General features: G+C 39.8%; 1 protein-coding gene across 1 annotated transcript in view; it reads left to right on the top strand.

Annotated features, from left to right (window-relative positions):
* LOC131982299 (short transient receptor potential channel 7-like) overlaps window positions 1–15,521 on the top strand; it is a 57,556-nt gene that overhangs the window by 29,410 nt on the left and 12,625 nt on the right. Inside the window, exons 6-7 of the mRNA XM_059346917.1 lie at window positions 476–709; window positions 2,370–2,634. Coding sequence (XP_059202900.1) covers window positions 476–709; window positions 2,370–2,634 — 499 coding nt within the window. The remainder of the gene's footprint in view (window positions 1–475; window positions 710–2,369; window positions 2,635–15,521) is intronic.

The raw sequence follows: 15,521 nt of genomic DNA, 5'->3' as shown, positions 1-15,521 counted from the left end.
AAGCTATAAGTGGTGTCTGAGTGGTTGGGTTTAAATTATCAGCTTTGTTGTCAACATCTGTGTTTCTTTGTGAGCATCTCGTTGCATGTATACAATGTTAATTTTTATATAATGTTTATATTTGTATGTTTTTGTGTTTGTATGATTTTCCATCTTTCTGTGATGTATGCATATTAGTTGTTGGGCAGAGTGAAGAATTCAAAGCAGATTGATATTAAGCCAAACACCAGACCAGACCTTTATTTTACAATCTGGTGTCTCACCTGACTCAGCAGCCACTCTAGAGTGGAACATAATGAGACTGAGAGAGTCCATGAATGAGAGCATGGTGACTTCAGTCAACTTGATGCTGTGAATGCACCTCTAAGCTCTTTTGCCAGCCACCCATAAACACTACATAAGATGAAGAACCAGAGAGTCAAGCAGCACAACAAAAAGCAGGACAACTGACACACTGTGTGTCCTCCTTCCTCAGGTATGATTTGGTCAGAATGTAAGGAGATCTGGACCGACGGGCCCAGAGAGTACATCATGCATCTGTGGAATGTTCTGGACTTTGGCATGTTGTCCATCTTCGTGGCTTCCTTCACGGCACGCTTCATGGCGTTCCTCAAGGCTTCCAAAGCCCAGCAGTATGTGGACATGCACGTACCAGACGAAGACCTCAGCAATGCCACGCTGCCTGAAGAAGTCGCCTACTTCACGTTTGGTAAGTATTTACTCCACGGAAGTTTTTTTAACGATGTGTAGGGGTTCGCTAATTTCTCTGGCGTTTACTTGGACTGAGTCTGACTTCTGGTATGTGTCATCCTTTCCATGTTTTCTTAGTCAGTGCCACTATTCATCATATCGGTACAATTATTTTGTTGTCAAATATGGAAAAAACTATAATTTTGTTGCTGCTCCACGAAATGTCAAACTGTCTCACTTCTTATCTGCCATCCAATTTTTCCCAGGAAAGGCCAATATGACACCACATGATAAAATGTAAAAGCTTTCATGAGGTACTTGAATCATTGTTTTGCCACATTAGTCACTGATAGGGTGAATCAGATTGTGTAAAAATGTCATGAATAACTAAAAATTGAGCTGAGACACTAGAATATGAGGGTGTATTTGTCATTGAGATAAAAATGTCATTGTTGCATATTTACCTAAAAGTGCTCACACAGCCCACTACGTTCAATGAATGAATTCAGTCTACTCATAATAACAAGTAAGAACACACACACACACACACCTCCTTTCACTTGGGTCTTAGTCCACCTGACATGTTTTCAGGATATTACACACATTAGACAAAGATCAAAGGAAATATCAACTTTTAGTTCACATATAGAATCAAAACTCCTCTTCACCATATTCAAAACTGCCACAGGCTGCAGGCTATTGGACTGTACACTTCTTAGTGGCCTACTAAAGGAACCTTCATCAGTGCTGTCATCTGCTGGCCTGACTCTGTCATGACACATCATAAATAGAGGAAAATGTTTGTTGTCTGAGTGCCAGTTATTATCCCAATGAGCTGGGTCTCAATAAATGCACAGAAAAGTGCACACATAGTGTATGATGAGTCTTTATTTACCCCATGTCCTATATATCCTCAATTTAATGCCACATTAGTGAAATTAAGTCTCTCATTCTTTCATTTTATTTTCCTTGTTTGTTTCTCTTTTGCTTCTCATTTTTCCAACCAACTCAATTATCCTCTCTGTCCACTGGCTGACTATGCCTCTTTTACTGTCCCTCCCTGTTGTTTTCTCTCTCTGTCCTTACTTCTCCTTGGACACACTATCCCTTCATCCCTTATCTTTGCTTTCCACCCGCCTCATGCTCGTTGCCTTCCCTCCTCCCTCATCCCCTTCCATCCTCACTGAATCCATGTTCTTACTGTATTTTCTCCTCCATCAAAGCACATGTTCCTGAAAGTCAAGATTATGTTCTTTGAGAACATCTCTTGCAAACATTTAAATCCCACTGTAACCAAAAGTTGGTTCTGTAGAGAGAAAAAAGCTCTCAGAAAAAAAGAGCAGCTTGATTTCATTAAACCAGAGAAATGCAGTTTAAATAAATAATGCATTTGTTTACATTGTTTTCTGCATTATATGTTCTTTAAAAAAAGTTTTCAAAGCAGTGCATACCATTCAACATATACACTGATACGGATATCAATATGCTGATATCAAGCCGATATAGGACATTACAGTTGGGTTTGAATTAATTGTGAAAATGTTATCTAGGTTAAATCTAAGCCAGGGACCTATTTTGTTGTCCAAATGAGCTGATAACCAGTTTCCCTCAAAATCAATCACAAAACTTTTCTGCAACATATCACTAAGCTGCTTGTCATTTTCTGTCTTCTCCTCCAGCCAGGAACAAGTGGCGACCCTCGGACCCGCAGATCATCTCAGAAGGCCTGTACGCCATCGCTGTGGTGCTGAGCTTCTCTCGCATCGCCTACATCCTGCCAGCCAACGAGAGCTTCGGCCCACTGCAGATCTCACTGGGGCGCACAGTGAAAGATATCTTCAAGTTCATGGTCATCTTCATCATGGTGTTTGTGGCCTTCATGATTGGCATGTTCAACCTGTACTCGTACTACCTGGGAGCCAAGTACAATCCTGCCTTCACCACGTGAGTAATGCCTGGCTGAGAGAGTGACTCTTAGTAGATGGTGGTTATGTTGAAAGGGATGGTCCACCCCAAAATCTCTTACTTGTAGGGCTATTTATTAACCTAGATTGTTTTAGTGTGAGTCACAGAGAGTTGGTGATAACAGCCGTAGAGATGCCTGCCTTCTCTCGAATACAATGGAACTAGATGGGACTAGATGGCTCAAAGCACCAAAAAATAAATTTGGAAGGATAAGCGTTAGAGTACTGTGTAAGAAATAAATAATTATTTGATTTAAACAAAGGCAGCGGTAAACAGAAAAGTCTTCATCCTTGATTTAAATGAAATGAGGGTCACAGACAGCAGTATTCTTGGAGTTTGTTCCAGATATGTGGTGCATGAAAACTGAACACAGTGTGGCCATGTTTGGTAATGGAAAGCAGACCCTGTCCCAGACGGCCAAAAAGGTCTTGAAGGTTAATAATGTATTAGAAGACCATAAAATGTATTTAGGACCCAAACCCTTCAGTGCCAACAATACAAAATAATTTAAATGAATTCTTTGACAGCCAGGATGTCAGTGCAAAGTGCTGTTTAGTGCCATTGTATATGAGAGAAAGCAGATATCTACTTCTGTCCCTTTAAACGTATGTGCACCTTTCACTGAACCTTACAAACATCCACAAACACTATCACACACTGTCTAGCTACATGATGGTCCTACTGTTGGGGTTTTACATCAGAATTGATTGCAAAAAGAAAAATAAGTCATGTCATAAGTATCTGATTTGGTTCTCATGTGACTGTAATTGCTAGACAAGACCATAGAACAGGGAATTCCCCAGGACAATATAAAAGGTCATATGTTCTCCTTCATGACTGTTTTGTGGGTTCATTAAATCCACAGTGCTTTATCAGTGGCAGAGATCGAACTTCAATCTTCCCTCAGACCAAATGTAGGCAATCAGACTATTTGGTAGCATTTAATAAGGAGAATGGTAAATGGGATGGCTCAGTCACTAAAATCTATAACAAACGCTGCTGAATGGATGTTTTATATCACAGCTTTAACAAAGTTATGGGTAGGAACTGGGCTTGTGCCTGCCAACAAGCTGTGTCTACGTACCGTTGAAGAGAGATCTGTTCGGCTGTAATGCTTACATAAACAGAACAATTTTTCCCCTGAAGTTAAAATGTTAGTGCTAGTGAGACGTGTCAATGACAGAATGTGTTGATCCGTATTGCTTCAATTTAGATGCTTAGTATTTGATTTTTTTTAAAATCTTTAGATGACACGCAGATAATGATGAGAAAAACAACTCAGCCTATTGATTTCTTTTTAATTAATAACAGTTTAGATGCGTATGGTTGTAAAAGTATAAAGAAAGCAAAGGAGCTTTTTAACTGTCTTAAATGTTTATGATTCCCACTATTTGAGAAAAGTTTCTCAGAGGCATGAGCACTTCTTTATTGTTACAGTCAGTGAATATTAACAGACAGCTCTGATCTGAAGCACGATGTAAAACACAAAGAACGTTGGACTTTTGTACCAAATGACCAGGGGTGTCAGGAGAGTGCGAGTGAGTGTGTGTGTGGTGGTAGGAAGTTAGCAGTAACATCAGAGCTGTGAACGGAGCAGTGCAGTGTGTTTACAGCTCAGCCTATTTGTTGGTAAAATTGCTACAACTCCCAAAGATCTGGGCTTTGTGGCTGCTTATTAAAGTGAAGGGTGTCAGCCCCAAAGTTAACGACAGCTCTGGCACAGGCTCACTTTAGGTGGACTGACCTTTAAGGTGGACAGCTATTCTCATTTTAGTGACAAGCCGCTCCTCAGAGTGTGGTACAGTCCAAAAAAAAATACTGTATGTTGGTGACGTCACACTTGATACCATGAAGCCTTTCTTTTTAAATAATCTGAAAATCAGGACATCTTGAACAACAGATCATTGTTTGAACAATGATCTGTTGTTCAAGAATCAATGTCTAAATTAAAATTTTAATCAAAACATGAACTTAGAATTAAGCGTCTAACCGAATCATACATTTGGAGAATCATGACTTCCTGACAAATGACAAAAGTCAGCCATCTGTGTGTAACCACAGCTCACCAGCATGCAAACTTCCTTCAGCACTAGACCAGGTTTTAACAGTTTGTTCTGGCTTTAGCAGTCTGAATTCGACAAAACGATTGGGGCAGACTATTGTTGTATTTGATAATTGAAAATCAACCAACTGAAAAGGAGGTGATAACAACCCTGAGTACCCTAAATGCACATAAAGTGCTTAAGTGCTGCATTTAACTTCGTTATCATCCATTCCAAATGGTCAATTGCAAATTTAAACTGAGGAGCCATTTTGCACTTAAAGGCTGCAGTGCATTAAAACCAGTACAATGCCTTGAATATGTTTTCCCACTTTAATATGTTTTTTCACTTTAACATCAACATCAAGAAATTCAAAGTTTATTCTATCAATTTCACTGTATCATGTAATCTGACAAGATGTTTCTTCATATATCAATCTGCTTGTAAAGCAATCGACCTGTCCAACAAGTCCTGAAACATATCAATCTGAATATCACCGCTTCTGCCACTTTCCATTATTTTAGCTTATCCAGCAGCAAACAGAGTGACGGTGGATCTTTCACTGTCGTTGTCTGATATTTGCAGGAAAGTTATCCATCTTTGGCTGCTGACAGACTCTTTCAGCGAGTCAGTTTATCATCATTTATCTCAAAATGAAAACTCTCTCTGAGGTGTCCCCCTGTCATATATCATTATTCATTTTCTCAGAGGAAGACATCCACAGATTTAAACAGATGGCTTTACACCATTTCTGCTCATTCCAATAGAGCAAAGCATCACTTTACAAGTTGGTCTGTAATTACGTTGCCATATACTGTTCTCTTTTTCTTCCTAACCAGATTGGAAAACTCTATTTAATTGTAGTTTAGCATTTTGTATGTTAAGTTCACATTTCCTAGTTGCAAGACAACCTGGACTAAAGAAGTCACGTAGCTTCGCCTTTCTGCATGATGGGTGATGAGTCATCCCACCAGGTCAGAGGAACAGACACGTTCAGAAACCAATCAGTACATTTAGTGGAGCATGATGTTTTTTGCTCTTTTGCATAATTTACCTTACATGTTTTTCATATCAGCGAAGAACAGTGTGAGCTGAAATCTTGCCCTCAGTGAAATTTGTATTAACAGGATTTCCAGCCATGACAAACTGCTTCCAGGTGTCAACATCTGTCTCCTCATAAGCATAAAGCTTGTGCTGTTGGCTTGTTTGCGGTTGCTGGTTTGGGGATCTCCTAGTAAAGCATGCAGTAGTTTGATGCACCACATTTTGCTTGCATTACGAGAAAAAGCCTACCTTTTCCAATGTTATCGTTCAGTTATTTATCTTGGGTCTAAGATTTTTCCCCAGAACAAAACTAAAGGATTAAAAAAGATAAAGTCAGAATGACCTGCAAGCGTTGCCACCACTTTGCTGTTTCTAGTTGTTTTGGCAAGCTGTAGAGTGATTGTGATTCAGTTTTCCTGGCAGACTTCACCGTGCCAGACTGTTTGCCTATCCATCTGTATGCCTGCCTGTTCTTCTTATCTGGTTATACACCTGTCTGTCCACCTGCCTGGGCTTTGGGTCTTGATATTGTCCACTTGATACGGAGGCTTTTCTCTTTAGTATGTGTGTAGCTAAGCTTAGTCTACAAACATTGTCCACAAACATTTACACACCTTTGCTGAGCATTATCAGGTCAGAAAGTTAGGAAATTGCTGCCAGACAGTTTATTTATCACACACCACCAGCACATGTGCCACATAAAAGTAGATGGGGTTAAATCTGTGCAACAACATCAAGTACCTGTCTGTTGTATTTATGCACCCTCAGCTGTTTATTTAAATGCACCAGATGTTTGACCGCTCACATATTCCACAGTTCAGTATGTGAAGCCAGGGAATAATTTCCAAGTTTATGACCTGCTGAACATTCACCTTAGATAGAATCACTGATCATAAAGCGGGTGTGGTTGGATTTCTAGTGTGTGGACTCTACATTCCCATGCTGACTTCCCCTGCACCTCTGCACTGTGCATATACAGTAGCTCCTCTGCTGAGCTGTAGCCCAGGGCTCTTAGAGGCTGTGAGTTCTGCTTGGCTGCCCACACGGAGCCAAAGATCCAGGCAACGTGATGAGCCGACAGAGAGCAGCGGCACGAGACGGAGGTAGCTGATAGAAGGGCCGATAGAAAGGTAGAAACAGACACTAATGGAGTGAGATGGACAGTGAGAGAGATTGTGGTCACAACCCGAGAGTCAGACATAATGAAGACTTCTCAAAAAGCAAAGGACAAGTACAGAAAAGACCCCAGGCCCTGCAGATAGAAGTGCCTTATCATCGCCATTACACAGTCATTTCCATCGTGAGTGTACGATCCAGCTTTGTACATTTGTCCCCTCATCACTTCCCCTCTCTGCATTATGGATCAACATCAAGGCTGATTTCAAATCAGCATTAACACAGCCGTGATAAAAATAGAAACTATTTCTGCTCATTTTGACAACCACTGACTGTATTTCGAGTCAGTTATTTTTTCTTTTCTTTGGCAAGAAGCTGTCCCTGCCTGTAAATGAGCCACACTGGTGTTCCTCTGGCAGCTTCTCAATTTCTTACTCTGGCAGTTGGAGCTGCATGGAGACGGTTTTTGAATGTCAGAAATGAATTCAGCTGTTGTTGTCGGTCTTGCCACCAGGGGTCAGTCTGGTTCTAAATCTCAACCTGTCTGCATGGTGTTTGACAGAGCAAAAGCCTGGACTGAACTGTGTTTTTGTACTGTGTCTAATTCTTTGTTGTGCCCACCCTTTTGTTTATAATATTTTGTCTATAAGTGTATAGATAGAATTTGCAGTCTGTGATGCATTTGTGTGTCTCTTTTGTGTCTGTGAATGTTTATATTTCTGTCACACTCAATTTAATTACTAGATGTGGCTGCAATATGTTTGGCACGCCTTTCCAAAATGGTCTTGCCTATGCTGTGCGCAAAAGGGCATTCTCAAAAGAACAATGTGCTGTCCATTACTTTTGTCTCTGCCACACAGCATGTGGATGGAAGTGTGTGTGCTTGTGCTTGAGTTCTGTGTGACTTAAGCTATCTGACAGGGCATGTTTGATGGAGGGCAGAAAAAAGGGCTGGTCTGATAGCTCTGATACAGGAAGATGAGGAGGGAGCCAGGTGTCGGTAGTAATGATACCCCAGGAGGGGGACGGGGGGAGGGATGCAATGGGAAGGAGGGTGGAGCATGGTGGAGGATATCACTCTCCCTCACTCACTGACAAAAGCTAAAACTCACACTCAAATACACAAACATGCACAGCTGGAGAGGGCTTAATGAAGACTGAGCAGTAATAGCCACACATACCCAATCCCCAGAGGCACGAAGACTCAGACAGCTATCCGACTCTCTCTCTCTCACACACACATACACACACACACACACACACACACACACACACACACACACAGACACACACACACCACATGCCCTTTGTAGAGTGCCCACACATAAATGTGCAAACAGACTTTAGCAGGGACACACACAAGGGTCACACACATTTCTCTCACTGTTTGTCCGTGCATATGCTATAAAAGGTGTTTAGGTGGACTTAAGGACGTTTATGTACAGATCAATTCACACACACATGCTTTTAGGAGTCTAATTTGGACAGCAGTGATGGAGCAGTGGACCTGTCTCTATGTTCTAGTCAACCATGCGTGACAACACAGACAGACAGACAGACAGAGAGAGAGGGAGAGGGCCGGCACAAAAGGAGAGAGATGAATGAAAAAGCAAAGTGTTTTGAAACAGTCAGACGCGAAAGACGTGCATATTTTTTGGCAGTAACAGAAAAAGACACAGCGGGGTGTCAAGGACCTTGAAAAAAAATCAAAATAATGATAATACTGATGCTGAAACAGTGGAAATAATAAATGCAGCACAATCATAGGGACGGCTAACAGCTCCGCAACAAAGTCGGGAGATAAAGTCCAGCGGGAGGAGGAGGAGGGTGGGGGAGATGGAGGGAATGAAAGAGAACCACAGGGAGAGATGTATATGCAGAGGAGGGTGTTTTTGGCTCGGCTGTTTGTTCAGACAAAATGTGGGAGACCAGCCAGGATGCATAGACAAAGGAGAAGGAAGAAGGGTGAGGGAATGAGAGAGGATGAGAGAAGGTCAGGCGCACAGAGAAGCAGACAGAAACACAGCCACACAAGCTCAGCACAGAATTAGACAAACTATAATTTTCCTTATTTTCTGTCACATATATAATGTTACAAGTCCAGGTGTTCATATTAAATTGGACCAAAGATTCAGTGTTTTTAAACTTATGGAAAAGTAATCCTTGTGAGCAAAACCCTCAGGTTTCTGACCAATCAGAAATCTCTGTTTCCAACCATTGTTTCTACTCTCATCTTGAACATTCATTAGCTTCTAATGGATTTCCATATATGGTCATCTGCTTCAGGCACATTACTGTAATGTTTACATCACATGCCCTGCTACATGTGGCTACATGCTAACCTCAAGGAAACAAAAAAATCTTGATTCCCCTTGTTGTTAGGGTTTTTTGTTGTAGCTTTTGGTTTGTAACTTTACATTGATGATTTTTTATGGCAGAAACCACAGCTTCTTTAATCTGTTACAGTCATTCCGCCGCTTCATGTAGCTACATGCTAACGTCAGAGAAAGCTGTAATCATGGTTGTCGATGTCATTAATTTGTTTCTGATTTCAGATCACATTTCTACTGAAATGTTAGATTGTGTGTTTTGAAGCTTTTATTGGTGAGTTTTTGCAGTACAAAGTGCAGCTCTACTGTCGGTCATTTCCCTGGCTGCAATGATGGACGGTACAGAGACATAGAGAGAGCATATCTGCGGACGACCCGGAAATGTTGACGAATCAATTTCTACCGAGCTTTTTCGTAAGCAGGGCTTAAAGAGACAGACACTAAAGTTTTTATGACAGAGGGGGAATAAAGGGGCAGCAGTATGACGCAATTAACAATTAACAATTCTTGAATGTTAAAGTAAACCTTCAAGTAGAAACCAAAAATACTACATGAATCCAAAAATACTACATGAATCCTTAAATGTGCATAATACCTTCCCTGTAACGTGCAGTTTATAGACCATAGTTCTGTTTTAGGTTGTGTCGGTTCGGGTCATTGAGTTTATTTGGTAACATGGATTTTGTTTTCATTCCAAACATGCATGTATTTGTAAAATCCAAAATCTTGAAGCTAATGGATCTTGTAGAATACAACACAGCACAAATAATGTATAAAGCAAAAAATAATATACTTCCAGACAACATACAAAAATGTTTTGTGAAAGGGAATGTGGTTACAATTTAAGGGGAGAGCTCAAATTTAAAAATCTTTGCTTTCGTACAACCAGGAAGGGTATGTGCATTTCAACATTTGGGGTTAAACTGTGGAATAATTTGGACACTGAACTTAAACAGAACACTAATATTCTTCAATTCAAGAAGATATACATAGTTAGATAGTCTATAAATTATAATAATATAAGTAATAGTAATAATAATAATAATATAATAAGCAGAGGAGAAGGGGTAGGAATTTATAAGTGTACTTCTTCCTACTCCCTTTTGAAAATGTATGATTTAATTTAATGTGTTAAGAGAAATGAACAACTGAGCTTTTGCATGTACATGTTTGACCTGATCTCGTTTTATTTTCCTTTTCTTTTTTTTCTGTCATTGTATATTTCTTTTCTTTTCACTTTTATTTTATCTCATTTTTTGTGTTTTTGTTGACTTTAATATGTTCGAAATAAAATTCTCAATCAATCAATCAATCAATGTATTTGAATTGAATTGAAAGACACCGCATGAGCACTGAAACAGTACTGGCAAGCCAGGAGGCATATCAGATTATAGTCAAGGACAAAGACATGTAATACAATGTACTGACAGAGTGACACAAGACAGAGTCGGAGACAGAGAGACAGAAATAGAGAGAGGGCAGGGAAGCAAACAGAGGAAAAAGGAGCGAGGAATGGATAAATGATGTCACATAGGAATGCAGAGATGAAGATGTAGGTTGGAATATGCAATTGAAGCTGAAGTGAAGACTGAGAGAAAGACAAAGAGTGTGAGTGGTTGAGTCCAGAGTGACAGATAGAGTTAAAACGTGGCGGCAAGACTTGGATCTCAGTGAGAGAGACAGGGTCTGAAAGGAGGATGAGGTGGCAGAGAGAGCTGGGAGTGAAAGAGATGGTTGAGACAGAGTCGGCGTGAGCAAAAGAGAGAATTTATTAGCTCTGAAGGCGAGGCAGAGGTGTCGTATTCAACCTTTACTAGTCAAGCACATCAGCATGTCAAAACGAGGAGAGGAGACACAATTACAATTAAGGTGAGGCAGACGGAGAGAAGAGACGGACGAAAATGACAGAAACTGAATACATTCACGAGGTGTGACCAATATGGGCTCTTAAATGTCAGTGCTCGGACCAGTAGCTTTAGAGTTTGTGCCAATAGTCAGTATTTTTCAATAAATTCTTCCATTACCACGCCAAATGATGTTAAGTATTCAATTTCCCCTCTTGCTGAGATGTAATCCTTCAGAAGCAGCGCTTAATAGAAATCTTTGTATTGGAATTCATTCCTTTAGTTGAGTTAAAAGGCTCCATAGAAGTGAAATCAGCCCACATATGATCATGGAAACTCGCCAATACAGTTCATTAGAAAATCACATGAATAATTAATTAAAATGAATTAGAAACTAAAGAGACATGTATCATTCATAGTAGTTTTTGAAACAATGTGAAGCTGAGTTCAGACAAAGGTGGACAGGAAAGATTTCATATTTCCGAGGAGCCGTGCAAAATACATGGAAATAAAACAGTAATTGCTGTATTATAGTGTAGTGCTTGTAATTCCCAGTATTATAAGTATGACAAGGAGAAATGTAAAATTAGACTTTGTCTTTCTAAATTAATATTGGTTGCTTCTTGTTACATACTTGGTGTAAGACAAAGATTACAGTAATGCTTCATTGTTTGCATTTTCACACCATATGCGTAGAAGCCAATTTCTCAGTATGTATTTCTTTTTATTTCTTATTTTTTTCTATTTTGATTTTGATCTAATACTGAATAAAATAGCTGGATTGGGTGTCAGCAAGTCTAATTAATTAGTCTGTCAACATTAGTGCAGCGGTAGACCGGATAGCTGAGGGGGCTAATAATAGAAATGTTCATTTTATGCAGTTGTATTGCTTTATACTGGAATATGAATCCCTGTTTAAGTCTTGAATAATTGCTGAATTTACAAGGTTTACACATCAATTGATTTTCTTACCAAGTTGCTCATGCTCAATTTATTATTTCAATAATACTAGGATGCCCATAAAGTTGGAATAAAATATTTTTTTTACCTCTTTCCATGAAATGATTGTGACAATGTGATTTGTTATTGACAGATAAATTGCATATCTTGTCAAAACTTTAATAATTAATCTCCTCCAAACATATCAATAAGAAAATGAAACCACAATTAACAGAGGATAGTGTCTGAAAACAAAATTATTCCAACTTTACAGGCGACTGTGTAAACAACAATTCACAAAATTATATCTATGTATTTGTTAGATTTTTTGGTAACGCTTTATAATAAGGTCCTTAATAACCTTTAATTAACAAGTAATAAGGCATTGTTCTCGCTTTAGATCTGGCAGTTGCAAAAAGCATAGTTAACTTATAGTTAACTTATAATAGATGAGCAATAAAGTATATTTTAGGCATGGCAAAGACATAATGGGTGGGTCATGGGTGTTTGTAATGCCATTATTAACACTTATATAAGCTTATATACACACACAATGATGTTAATAAACATCTTGTAAGGACTTACAAGGGCCTTATTACTTGTTAATTAATGGTTATTACAAGGACCTTAATATAAAGCGTTACCGATTTTTTTAACAGAAAGGAAGGAAATGTTTAAGTCAAACCAAACCAAACCAATCTTATGCATAAAATAATGATCCCAGTAACTTCCACAAAGTGAGACATACAGCTTATTAATCAAACCCTGGTATCAGATCAGTACTCTGTATAGGCCGATACTTAAACCTAGGTATCAGTTTTCAGACAAATTCGTATTGGTATTCCTAACTGGAGCCTTATGCAGACTGCTTCAACATGTGGAGAATCCTTGACTCCTTGACTTAAGATAGCTTTTGCTATGGTTGGACAATTAAAGTTCTAGGGAGGACTAATGACCAACCAACAGTTTAATTCATAAATAAAAATTGCAAAACAAAACTGTCATTTCCCATCTGTTTTCCTGTAGAACCCTTCTGCTCACACATAATAGAAACCAAAATCCAAATCAGCCCGACACAATGGTTTGTGCTACGTAATTTGAAAAGATCAAAAACATGAATACAACACAGACTAACAGAGAGACAGACAGCAAGCAGGCATATTTCGAAAAAAAACTTGATGTTGTGCTTGATTCAGTATCAAAACACTCTTAATTGCTCGTCTTGTGGTGTTGTATTCCCCGCTTAATAAGATTTCTCTCACAACTTGCCTGAAGACACCAAAACAGCCTCTGTTTGCGTTGCTCTCTTTTTCCGCCTCATTTTGTATCCCACCGCCTGTCACACAAACACGCACACAGTAGTAAACAGGCACACTCATGAGACACACACATCAGCGTTCGTTCAGTTCCTCTTTCTCTTTTGCTCTCGCTCTTTTTGTCTGTCTATTAAACACGCATGCAGGCAAGCAGACAGACAGGCAGGCGAGCATCTCTGGGGAACAACATTCATTCATTCATTAAAACCAGAGGTGGGCAAGGCCCAACCCCTGCTGTCGCCATGGTGACAGTTCCTTTGGCGCGACAGATAGAAAGTTAAACTCAATTTAATATTTAAAGATGTTGCATCTATAGTTGCCTGTCTGTCTGACTACTTGTCTCCCTGCAAGGAGAGGAGAGGAGAGGAGAGGAGAGGAGAGGAGAGGAGAGGAGAGGAGAGGAGAGGAGAGGAGAGGAGAGGAGAGGAGAGGTGATCTAGAAGGAGAAATTTAATATCTTGCTAATGACTGAAGGGCAGAAGGAGAGAGACAGAGCAGTAGGCTGTGAGCAGCCGATCACAGTCTACATTTACATTTGGCCAATGTGAGAATATTGCTACAGATTAAACAAAGAGGAGAAATATATGAGAGGGGGACATAATGAAAAATAAAAGTATAAATCATATGATTAGATTGAGTGACAGAAATAGCTAAAGCTGTATGGATGAAAGATGTAAAGGGTGCAGGAGAGGAAGAGAGGGTGATGCATAGAAAGATATAAAAGCAATGGGAATATATAACGAGAAAATTGGTGCGAGGCAAACATGATAGCGAGAGGAACTAAGACAACGAAAGAGTCAAAGTTGAATCGTAAAGCAAGGGAGACAGAGAGCATGTCTCTGGGGGAACGAGGTTGATTTGGGCCTGTCGCTGATTTGGTTTGGGTTGCTCCTGCAGAGCCGAGGTGACTCACCACCAGTCCCTCGCACACATAGACGCACACAATGCTGAATGTGGAGTGTATGTGTGTGTGTGTGTGTGTGTGTGTGGCAGAGAGAGAGAGAGTGAGTAAGTTCTTTACTGCAAGTGTCCTGCAGGGAGTGTGTGTGTGTGTGTGTGTGTGTTTGTGTGTGTGTGTGTGTGTGCGTGTGCGTGTGCGTGTGTGTGTGTGTGTGTGTGTGCGTGTGCGTGTGTGTTTGTGTGAAACCGTAATGCTGTAGCCTATCGGGAGCTGTCACTCTTAATAACAGATAATAACACACTGTCCATCTCTGTCTCCAGATGCCCACTGTCCCTGCTGAATCACCGCCTGTTGTACAATGATGTTATTACATATACACACACACACACACACACACACACACACACACACACAGAGTTTGAAATGAAATCATCTCATTCTTATGTTGTTAAAAAGTCTCCAATCATCCAGAGTATCGAGCATCTCATATATCTCACTTACTGGTTATTGCATAATACACGCATGACCAGTACCCCAGCTGACATTAGCAGAAGACAAATTCAAATTTATCAATGTTGTTGATCTCCAAGGATACATTTTAGATTTTTCATAATTGCTCTCCCTCCCAGAGAGGCATCTCGCACAGATTTTACTGAATCAAATAAGCAGAAAACAAGGTGAGCAAAACAAATGACGGTGCACAGCAGCACCGGCTGTTCATGCGTCAACATTATCCATTCGGGAAGAGGACCCTCTCCTCTCATATATACATGAAGGGATCATTTACAAAAACAGATACATCCGTTTTTATCTCCCCCCCAAATAATCTCTTCACTTCTCTCCACATTCTATTTGTATTCGTTTATTTTGGCTAAAAGTGAGGAGGTGTAATGAATGTAGCTATGTATTCTAGTCCATTGCTGACTTGGATGGTGCTATAAGGAGGGTTCATGTTCAGTAACGCTGCCAACACATAAATGTCATACACAGGAGCTTTATATTAAACTACGAGTCTGCCCAGGCGAACAGATGAACAGTGTGTATAAATAGCCAGCACTGTGGCGAGTGTGCACTTTTAATTATGTGTGTGCGTTTGTCCCTGCCAGTGTCTGGTTTAATGGCACATTAATGTTGCCTGGAACAAAGCCCTTCATCATTATCTACACTCACATTTTTTTTGGAATATAAAAATGTAAATCGAGTGAGCATTTCACACGAGTAGGAAGGAGAGCTGGAAGACAGAATAATTTGATTAAAAAGATAATCGGTATATAACGTAATAGAGACCAGATAATTGTCTCCTTTTTTATTTTGTTTCATATTTCAAAGCAACG

The sequence above is a fragment of the Centropristis striata genome, chromosome 12 (assembly GCF_030273125.1).
Source record: "Centropristis striata isolate RG_2023a ecotype Rhode Island chromosome 12, C.striata_1.0, whole genome shotgun sequence".
In the NCBI taxonomy this organism is placed as follows: domain Eukaryota; kingdom Metazoa; phylum Chordata; class Actinopteri; order Perciformes; family Serranidae; genus Centropristis; species Centropristis striata.
Note: the sequence above shows the minus strand (reverse complement) of the source record. Positions and strands in the feature narration are given on the sequence as shown.